The 10,712-nt window shown below is 43.7% G+C and overlaps 1 protein-coding gene across 1 annotated transcript; it reads right to left on the bottom strand.

Annotated features, from left to right (window-relative positions):
• Positions 1-6,697: 6,697 nt before the first annotated feature.
• On the bottom strand, positions 6,698-10,032 carry LOC129721760 (alkaline phosphatase 4-like). Its single transcript, XM_055674681.1, has 3 exons — positions 9,568-10,032; positions 7,317-8,450; positions 6,698-7,259 (listed from the first exon to the last, which is right to left on the bottom strand). Exons 1-3 carry the CDS (start codon positions 9,686-9,688, stop codon positions 6,805-6,807), a joined length of 1,710 nt encoding a protein of 569 aa, XP_055530656.1. The 5' UTR covers positions 9,689-10,032; the 3' UTR covers positions 6,698-6,804.
• Positions 10,033-10,712: the final 680 nt, after the last annotated feature.

Raw genomic sequence — 10,712 nt, forward strand, 5'->3', positions numbered from 1 at the left:
TAGAATTGCCCTATAGCAGCTATCATGGGTAATTTCGGAACCGAGTCAATGTCTAGATGCCGGAAATCGACCCCAGACGCCATTTTGAATTTTTGAAGGCAACTTCAGCTAATTGATGCTTGGCGACCTACTGATACCTGAACAACATTTTTCGGAAAATCGACAGGGCACCAACAATAAAGTGCCAATCGAATGTGTAAGAATCATTTGGTGTTTAAATTTCGTTTAGCAGTAACGTTTGCATTGAAAAAAGGACTTTTTCGGATAGTGATAGAAATAAAAAATTAGGATAGATAGCTGAGTTTGATAAAATTCCCCATGGAAGGTAATAATATTGGCTAACTTGCGAAAAACTCTACGTCCTTGTGAGCAACCTCCCAAGTAACACACAAAACTTGTTAGAAAATAAGTAACAACGAAACAAGTCATATAAAAGTACTACAAGCGCAATTGAAAACTTGTGTTATTATATTGTGTTTGAAGTTGTTTTTCATCAGTAATACAACCGCATTTCGAAAACAAGCTCGTTTTTTCTGGGTTTGGAGATGTTTTTAATAACATGAGTTTAAGAATGACAATCACTATCACTTGGTCTTTTCGAAAGACATTACACCATCTAATAACAACACTACGTACCTGTAAAATGCTTTTCCTTAGTACAATAGTCGTAGCATTCAACACCCAACTTAAAATTACTTGATCAAAATAGTTATATGAGTTATATGAACGATTTCTATATTAATTCGAAGCGGGTCAAAACGCGCCACCAAAAGATAAACAAAACGCTTGTAGTGTTACCAATATCACTTCAGTTTTTTGTTATTGCATATCTAACAACGTTTTCTAGTTTATTTTTTATTTCTAGTTTATTTATTTATTTACGTTTTCTAGTTTCTAGTCTATGCGAAAACAATTTCAATATTCAAGCGAAAGAAACAACTCTTTTTGAAAGGTTGAATATTATTTTTCTCATCATTTTATAATCAATTGAAACTACCACTGATAAAAGCAATTGTCGATCTAGTTGCACTGCGCAGGCACAACACATTTGCGCATACGCTGGTTAACAGTTGTCATAGCAACAGATTTGCGCATTGCCGTATTAGTACTCGAGATGTATTTTGCCACTTAATTATATCAAGTTGGCTTGCTTTCATGCAGTTATCGGTACTTGTTCTACTAGCCTCCATGTTTTGCGCTTTTCTGGTGATATTGATGTCATGGAATAGGTAACGTCAACTATCCTATACCAACGTGTGTTACTTGGGCTTCTGGTTTTTAACCAGAACATTCGCCATGGCCGACGAAAATATGCGTGTAGGCTTGTTTTAGAGTTCATTCTTCGTTTTATTTATCAATTCCTCCTCAGTTTTTGCGACAAAATTGTTGGAGTAGTTCTTACCAGGGCTCTACATTTTCGAAACAAAACAATGAACAGTTTCATTGTTTTCAAATCACTTCTTTCTCTCTTTCCTGTGTGTTGTTGATCGGATCATTTCAAATGAAACTAATGACTATTTCAATCGACGGACAGAGTGACGGAGAGAGAGACTCTTTCCTTTCCTTCAGCGTCTCAATTGAAATTAGCACCGCATCGCGTTGTTTGATGGTAGTTTTCCAATACCTCAAGCCGTAGTTAGAACGGCAATGGTATCCAATAAATACGTTACGCAAATTCCGATCAATATTTACTCCATATATATGCTTGAAGTAATGTATGGAAGCTTTCTGTCTCCGTCAGCGCTTATTGTCATTTTCAATTGAGAATCGTCATGTGAGAGTGAGAGTGATAATCTCTGCTTTCAATTGGAAAGCGTTTGTATCAATTTCAAGCCCTTCAGTTGTCAGAATCACAGCAAGAGCTTTCGACTGGGTGTCATGTGACTCACGAAGTGCTCGAAAATGATACAAAAGCTTTTCAGTTGAAAGCGACGGGTCAAAGCGTCACTATAACCTGATAATTGTCAATTGAAAATGACTTTGTCAGGCTTTTGTTCTTACGCTTCCGGTTTACCAAGAAATTCTCGATGGGACGTAGCTGGGAAACCTTGGTGGGTTCACTTGGGGAGCTTCGTGCTATGGGCCGACGCCATATCCGGCCAGAATACTGCCTCCGACAGGCACTTCGTACTATAAATTTACCCCTTTCACGGCCAGTTCGGAGCGTAAGAAAAGCGGCTTTAACATCTCCTTCTCGCTGATTGCCACTGCTATGCGGCTCAGCAGCTGCTATACCAAACAGTCACCGAGTCGCTTTCGGACATCGCCATCGTATCGGACCCCTACCGCATCCCTCCCGGAAACGGTAACTGGGTTGCGGATAAGTCCAGCATGGAGACCATATGGACGACGAGCAGGTTCCCGATTCAGGAGGTTGTTTCAACCTCAAACGAAGGGTACGCGGTTGCCAAGGTGAACGGAGTGTTCCACTGCAGTTGCTAAGCTCCGCCACGTTGCTCTACCGAGAGATTCACCCAGATGGTCGACCAGTTACCCATGCAGCTAACGGGCCTAACGCCGTTGGTGGTGGCGGGTGGCTTCAACGCTTGGGTTGTTGAGTGGAGAAGTCGCTCTATGAACCAGAGGGGTCAGATTCTGTTGGAAGCTTTGGCAAAACTCAACTTAGATCTAGCCAACGTTGGTACCAAATGTACATTTGGAAGAAATGGTGCGGAGTCGATCATCGATGTGACGTTCTCTAGCCCAGGACTGATCATGAACTGGAGGGTAGACGATGGCTACACCAATAGCGACCACCAGTCGGTTTGCTATAGTGTAGAAAACAACGCGAGGCGGCAAGTAACGGGTAGAACCAACATTTATACCGTCCGCGGATGGAAGACATCGCATTTTGATGCCATTTTGATGGAGGCAGTTGGCTCTGCCCGACTGCTGACCAACTAACTTGCCATACTATCGCGGGCGTGCGACACCACTATGCCTAGGCCCGCCAACCTAGGAATGGGAAGCCACCGGCTTATTGGTGGACTGATGCGATAGCGGACCTCCACAATGCGTGCTTCTTTGCAAGACGGATGATGCAGCGTGCGCGAACAGACGAACAGAGCGCCGCGCAGCATTCGGTTTTGCAAGATCGGCGCTGAAGAGTGCGATTAAGGTAAGCAAGAGGGCCTGCCTCGATAGGCTATGCACGAGTGCCAATACGAACCCGTGGGGTAACGCCTATAGGATCGTAATGACCAAGACCAAAGGCGTGCTGGCGCCTGCAGAGTGATCACCAGCGATGCTGGAGCGTATCATCGAAGGACTCTTTCCACGCCACGAGCCTTGTCCTTGGCCTCCAGCAGTCGAGTGTCACGGCCGATGTTCCAGTATCTCAGACACAGACTAGAGATGGTCGGCCAACCTGCCAAACATCCAATCCGTGAACGACGACAGCCGTCTCGGGATCGAGGGAGAGGTTAGGGTTACGAATGAGGAACTCATCGTGATCGCCAACTCCCTAAAGGTGAGCAAGGCACCGGGACCTGATGGAATGCCTGCTGGGCACTGCGGGCAAGGTGCTTGAGAGGATTATTCTCAACAGACTGGTACACGGAGGGTGTAAACGGTCTGGCAAGTAACCAGTAAGGTTTCCGGAAAGGGAAAGTCCACTCTGGATGCTATCCTCTCCTCACCAAAACGGCGGAGGTAGTACTTCAGCGCAAGAGAAGGGGCATATGCTATAGCGCAATCGTCATGTTTGACGTGAAGAATGCGTTCAATAGCGCCAGTTGAGACTCCACAGCGCTTGCGCTCAGGAGCATCTATGTACCGGTGTCGCTGTATAAGATTCTGGAAAATTACTTCCAGAACCGAGTACTTGTTTACAACACGGAGGATGGTCAGAAGTGCGTCTCAATTACCGCAGGAGTTCCGCAAGGTTCTATCCTGGGACCGGTGTTGTGGAATGTCATGTATGACGGGGTGTTGAAACTCAAGTTCCCTGTAGGGGTTGTGATCGTCGGCTTTGCAGACCGCATAACGCTGAAGGTCTACGGCGAGTCGATCGAGGAGGTTGACGGCCGCGCACTGTATACGCTAGGTCGAAGACTGGATGCCCTCCAGGAAACTGGAGTTAGCGCACCATAAGACAGAGCTCACGGTTGTGAATAACCGCAAATCAGAGCAACAGGCGGCGGTCAGAGTCGGAGACTGCACCATCATCTCAACGCGATCTTTGAAGCTTTTGGGGGGTATGGTTGACGATAAGCTCACATTTAGCAGTCACGTCAAGTGCGTTTCGTACAGTGTCATACGACGCAATCTGCGTCCTGTCCGGCATGATGCCTATCAGCATTGCCATTCGGGAGGACGTAGAATGCTTTGACCAACGTGACACAAGGGGCATACGAGGTATCAGAAGATTATTATTATTATTATTATTATTATTATAATTATTATTAGTTATTTTGTTTACATTCATCGGACACACAGTCTAAATGAACACTTAAAAACTAATGACTAGAACTATATCTGCACATAAAAGTCGATCACGAAAAACAGTAGAGGAAACATTAAAGTCGAACAAATGATAATATCTGTTGAATGGAACGCACATAGTTCGGATAGGCTCGTTTTGTGATTAGAGTCATCCTATGATGTTGGAGCCTCAAAAAACTTCGTTGGCGCAGTTGACGTGGCAGCACGTTCACATCCATTTCATTGAGAATCCAGGGCGCGTTAATCTCTCCTAGCAGGGTTTTCTCGACGAAAACCGCTTTTTGCACATTGCGTCGCTTTTCGAGAGTGTCCATTCCTGAAAGTCTGCACCGGGCTTCGTACGGAGGTAGCGCATCTGGATTTCTCCAAGGAAGTAGTCTTAGAGCTAATTTTATGAACTTTGATTGGACTTTTTCGATTCTGGTTATCCAGATGCTGCGAAAAGGGCACCACACGACGGCAGCTGTCTCCAGAACAGACCGCACTAGGCTATAGTACATGGAGCGTAGGCAGCAAGGATCACGAAATTCGGTTGTCATCCGGAGAATGATCCCAAGATTCCGCCTAGATTTGCTGGTTATATGACTGTAGTGTTCCCGGGAGTTCAACTCTGCATCAAGCATAACCCCAAGATCTCGCACTACGTTAGCTCTGGTAATGGTTTCATCGCCTATACGATAGTTCCACTGAATAGGTTGTTTTTTCCTCGCAAAAGTAATCAATGAACATTTCGATACACTGATAACCATCATGTTGTGTTGACACCAGTCGTAAAATCTGTTAATTACACTTTGCAGAAGTTCACAGTCGGCAGGAGTTTTGATTAGGTAATACATTTTTAAATCATCGGCATACAGTAATTTACATTTTGGCAGTAGTAGACAGACGTCGTTGAAAAAAATGGTGAATAGTAGTGGCCCCAAGTTGCTGCCTTGCGGAACACCTGATCGGTTAACGAATTCTCCTGACTCCACGGAACCCAGTTTGACAGATAGTCGGCGATTGCTTAAATACGATTCAAACCAGTGGGCAACGTTCGAGGACACACCAAGCCGGTCCAACTTAGCAAGCAGGATACGGTAGTTAACTCTGTCAAAGGCCGCTTTCAAGTCGGTATAAACTGAATCAATTTGATACCCATGTGGCATGGAGGTGAGGCACAGTGATGTGAATTGAGTTAGAATAGTTACAATGGATATTATTATTATCGATGATCAGATGGCAGCAGGAATGATCCAACTCCACGAATGGTAGATGGACGCAACGATTGATTCCGGTGGTATCCAGATGGGTCGGGAGGCGCCATGAAGAAGTTTACTTCCACCTGACACAGATCCTGCGTGTTATCCAAAATAATTCCTAGATCTCGAATCTGTGTTACTCAAGACAGAGGCTGACTAGACATAGTATAGTCAAATAGAATTGGCTTTTTATCCGCAAGAAGCAGATAACACCACATTTCTGAATGCTTACAGAAAGAAAGTTTCTGTAATACCGTTGGCTGAAAAGATCCTCTAGTATTTTTTACAACTTCAAAAAGTTTGGTGTCGTCGGTCTACAGTTTACGGCCATCTACCGGAAGTAGTAGAGAAATACCATTATAAACCAACATGAAGAGTAGCGGTCCATGATTGCAACCTTGTGGTACTCAGTTTTTCGAATTTAGCTAAAAGCATTGTGTGCTTTACTAGATCGAATACAGCTTTCACATCAGTGTATACTGCGTTAATTTGGGAAGTTAAAGTTTTTCGCTGTCTATGTAATGACGGAAATGATGGAAAATTGACAAGAAGAAAAAATCCAGTAATAACAATTATCATCATCATAATCATTGGCGGCGGTGTCGGCGGAGGCGAGACGCGATGGCCCACAATAAGAGTGCTAAAAATTATACAACAGCGAATGTATCTAAATTAATTGTAGACAGAAGGGAAAGTGTCAGAATAGTTTAGGAAGCTTTTTTTAAATTCTGTCGGGGTGAAAAATCAGTTTGATCACGTTCGCAAACTTGCAAAAACTGCAGTTTGATTGTTCAATTCGGTTTGTTCCAGTTCATATCATTGCGTTGCGCAACTTTTCAGTTGATAACTCAGTCAATGGATATAATGCGCTTAATATCATTCTGCCTAATGAATGAACTTGACACAGTAATTCGACCTACATCGGGTTTCCGATCATTGCTGCTTGTCTGTATTCGATCGGTATATTCTATGATTTTTTTGTGATATTGTAAATCCATTAATCTAATTGCAAATTTATATTTCAACAAATATGTATTTTCGAAATACATTATCTGGATATTTTTTAAGGTTAATTTGATAACTGTACACTAAACTCTAACAACACTAAAATAAATTCGTTTTAAAATGTGTGGCAAAGCTTCGCAAATGCTACCGAAACAATACTGATCAACAGTCGGTTCACTACCCAACTAAATGCACCCACGGAACCAGCCCCCGAGGAACTCCACCAGTAGTGTGAACAGCCTTTGTTAAGCTTCCTGGCCGGACCCATACAGCCTGCATAGCTCATTACGTAGGCGATGTAGTTCTGCTCGAAGGTACCGCGTACCAAAGCAGAGCCTGGACCAGCGGCAAACACTGCCACATCCTCGCCTCCATGGGTTTCATCGTCCATCGGGAAAGTGGACAAATGTCGATAGTCGATCGGTGAGCGGTCCATCGTTTCCACCGGGACCCAGGTATCATAACGTTTCTCTTCCTGGCTGCTGTCGTTGGCACGATGCGTTCGGAATCCCGGACCGTTGGCGTAGGTTATAGTTTCGTATGGTAGCTTGTCCGCTTTGTTGCCGAAACCTTAAAAAATATCCACAGTAACAACATATTTTTTGAAAAAAATATTGCGTGACTTACCCAGAATGTCATTACCCCTTTCGGGGTATCCATTAAAGGTCAAAACATGTGAATGATCGGCTGTTACGATGACTAAAGTTTCTTCCAAATCGACCATGCTCAGTGCCCTTTCTACCGCCCTATCCAGCTCGACAACTTCCGCCAACGCCAGTCGGGGAATATTTTGATGATGGCCGTGATCAATTCGTCCGCCTTCTACCATTAGCACAAATCCTTTGGAATGTTTTCTTTGCAGCATCCGAATTGCTTTCTCAGTCATATCGGATAACGATGGCTCGCCTCCGGTACTCTTATCACGGATCGTCTCATAAGACATGTGCTCATCGGCAAACAGCCCCAGCAGGTACTCCAGATCATCGACTTCGGCATTCAGAAGTTGCGAGGTATTCCAAACGTAAGCAGCGGACGAATCATTCTTATCTGCCAGCCAGGTCTTAACCAAATCCCGACCATCTGTTCGTGCGCAAGGTTTATCCATCGAACCATTAATCCTAAGTTGTAGCTTCGAATGGTCCGGAATGGGAACACCAAATTCACTCCGTCCGCCACCCAAAATTACGTTGAATTTATTACCAGGTGCGTGCTCCACTAACTGCCTAGCAATATCTTTGGTTTTGTTGAGTAGGTTCGCTGGAATCTTTGCATCACACTCCCAATTCCTGTTGAACGAGTGGGCAAAGGCGGCCGCTGGAGTCGCGTGCGTCACTCTGGTCGTTGTCACAATTCCCGTTCGCTTGCCCACTGCCTGAGCCCATTCCATGATGCTGGAAACACTGGCCGCTTCTTCGTTCGTTTCCGTCACGGTAAAGTCCACTCCAATCACACCGGATTTTGTTTTGATCCCGGTGAACATGGCCGTGGCCGTTCCTGCCGAATCCGGTACCTGCCGGTCGGTGTTGTAGGTTTTCGAGAAACCCGTATTCGGGAAGTGGTCGAAGCTCAGCGTTTCTTCCTCACCAGCGCGTCCCGCCTGCTGGCCTTTGAAGATACGCCCGGTCGATAGGGAAGACACACCCATACCATCTCCTACGAAAATGATCACGTTTTTGGCCACTCCGGCACCGTTCCGACGGGATTCGTACTCGAGGGTCTTTTTCAGGTAGGTTTCGGCCTGGCGGTGCCAGAAGGCGGCGTCTGTGAGGGTAGACAAAAAAAACAGATTGAAATTATTGAAGTTTGCTTTGGGGGATTTATTTTGAGTGAGTTCTTAATGACATTGTCAAGTACTTAACCCAGAAAGCGATTTGAACTTCAGAGACTCACGGTGATGATGTAATCAACCGATAAGCTATTGTATACACGTGAACGTAGGTGAAAAGAGGCACAAAACCCCCCGCCATGTCAACCATTGTAGTGAAAAATTATAGCACATCAGTTTATTATTGTTCTCACTTGCGAAGGGGAATTTCTGACTGAAACTCACAGTTGAGCGCTTTGATGATCGAGTAATGATAATAGAAAAAAGTTATTCGAGTTATTCAATGATGGATGGCATAATAGCCCTTCTCACTGTTAACTTTTGTGATACTTAAAAATAACAATCCAAAATATATCCAAATAAAATAGAATAAAAATAAATAAAATATTATATTTTTTTCCTTGCTGCTCGTAAAGTAGCCGAGACAAATGTATCTGTTGGTTTATTAATAATAAATACGTAAACGTATGCCAACCAATAATTTGGAACGTGTTTTGTGTGATATAAATAGGAGCTAATTTAGAGAAAGGAATGACAAGATATATTCAGATAATATAGCGAAAAACTGTCTCGATTTCATTAAATTTTGTATGTGAGTAAAACAATACCACTTTATTTGTTTCCATGTTATCTACTTTTTTCATGATGCTGTTTAAATAACTTTACTGTCTTGTCTTGTTTTGTAACGATTCTTTTTCAATTTGGGTCGGAATAGGAATAATGCCGCAACTTTTTTTTTCCTTGGGCTCAGCTCTTTTTAGTCTGCAGTCTAATATTTGGAAAGACTAACTTGATCAGAATCAACTGATAAAATAGTTATGAAGCCGACTATCAAAAACAAACTTCTAAAGAAAAACATCACGTGTAAGTTAGCAGAGAATAAGAAACTCAGTATTTCAAAATAGAAAAACTAAATTTAATTTTGGGAAACAATTTAGTTTTTATTGTTTGAGATCTTAACTTATCATTCATTCATTGAGTGCTCACCGTAAACTAATTCGCAAAAAAGCGACCCTAAATTTAAAAGTTCAAGGGCTTATCCTTCACACTTACCATCGCTGTTGGGCGATTTGAATACTGCTGCGGTCACCAGACTGATATCACAGATTAGCACGCACAAAACACCACTTAACACAAATCTACACCAGCTATTCAACGCCCGCGAAGAATGCATCGTTATTTTATCGCTATCGTACTAACTATTACAAACTGTAAACTAGACTCAGACAAATGCACGGAAGGCTGAATATAACAAGATCGGAACTGCGTCCGAAACGTGGCACCTTTGGTATTTTTTTGAGGTTTGCGATGCACGATCCACTTTATGGTTAGTGGGTCATTTTGGAACAGAAAGAAAAACACCTGTCCGATCAGCAGCACATTAACCGTTTAGAGCGCTTGTTAACGAAGATCAAACTTTTCACTTTGCTAGAGCTGCTGATCGCCAGAAGCGGTCTACTGACCTTCATCGGAACGCGACTGCTTAAATACTGAATAAAAGTTTCGAACGATCAGCGGCTTAGTAGCGTTCTAACGGCTGGCCGTGCCTACCGTACTTCCCCCGTGCTTCTCCGCTGTAGGCTTTCGAATTACTCTCGAACTACTGGGGCCCGCCGTAACGTGATTGGCCTCCCTATCTGTTTTACCGAAAACCAGTGCCACCTCAACCTCTCCAATCAAATCAAAACTGATACCGATCCAAGCGGTTCCATGTCTCACCAGGTTACGGTATCAACCACTTGACAGACGATAGGCAAACGGCTGTGGTGCCGAGCGGTTGTTAACAAAACAAGACGAATTGTTTACCGAAGATGTTTTGGTAACAGTCATCATTCGTATACTCGTAAAGCTGGTAAATAGCCCAATATAAAAGCATGATTTTTTCGACTGATTTCGCCACCACAGGAGAGACATTGCACGATAAGTCGAGTAGGAAAACGACGAGAGTGAATGAGAGTGATAACGATCACACTTTCACGCTCCCGGGAGCATGCACACTGCCTCGCGTCTAGATCATGATTTGGGTTTCGTCGCGTACGGCAAAGGCTGGGCCACTGGGTAAGGAATGTTACGCTGTAACTTCGCCAGCTGTTTGAGGAAAATGCCGACGAATGCAACTCATATGCATATCAATAAAAATTAGCGCTTCAAGCAGTAGCAACAACCGCAGGTTGTCGACTGCTACACGGCGGTAATCA

This window comes from Wyeomyia smithii, chromosome 2 (assembly GCF_029784165.1).
Source record: "Wyeomyia smithii strain HCP4-BCI-WySm-NY-G18 chromosome 2, ASM2978416v1, whole genome shotgun sequence".
NCBI lineage: Eukaryota > Metazoa > Arthropoda > Insecta > Diptera > Culicidae > Wyeomyia > Wyeomyia smithii.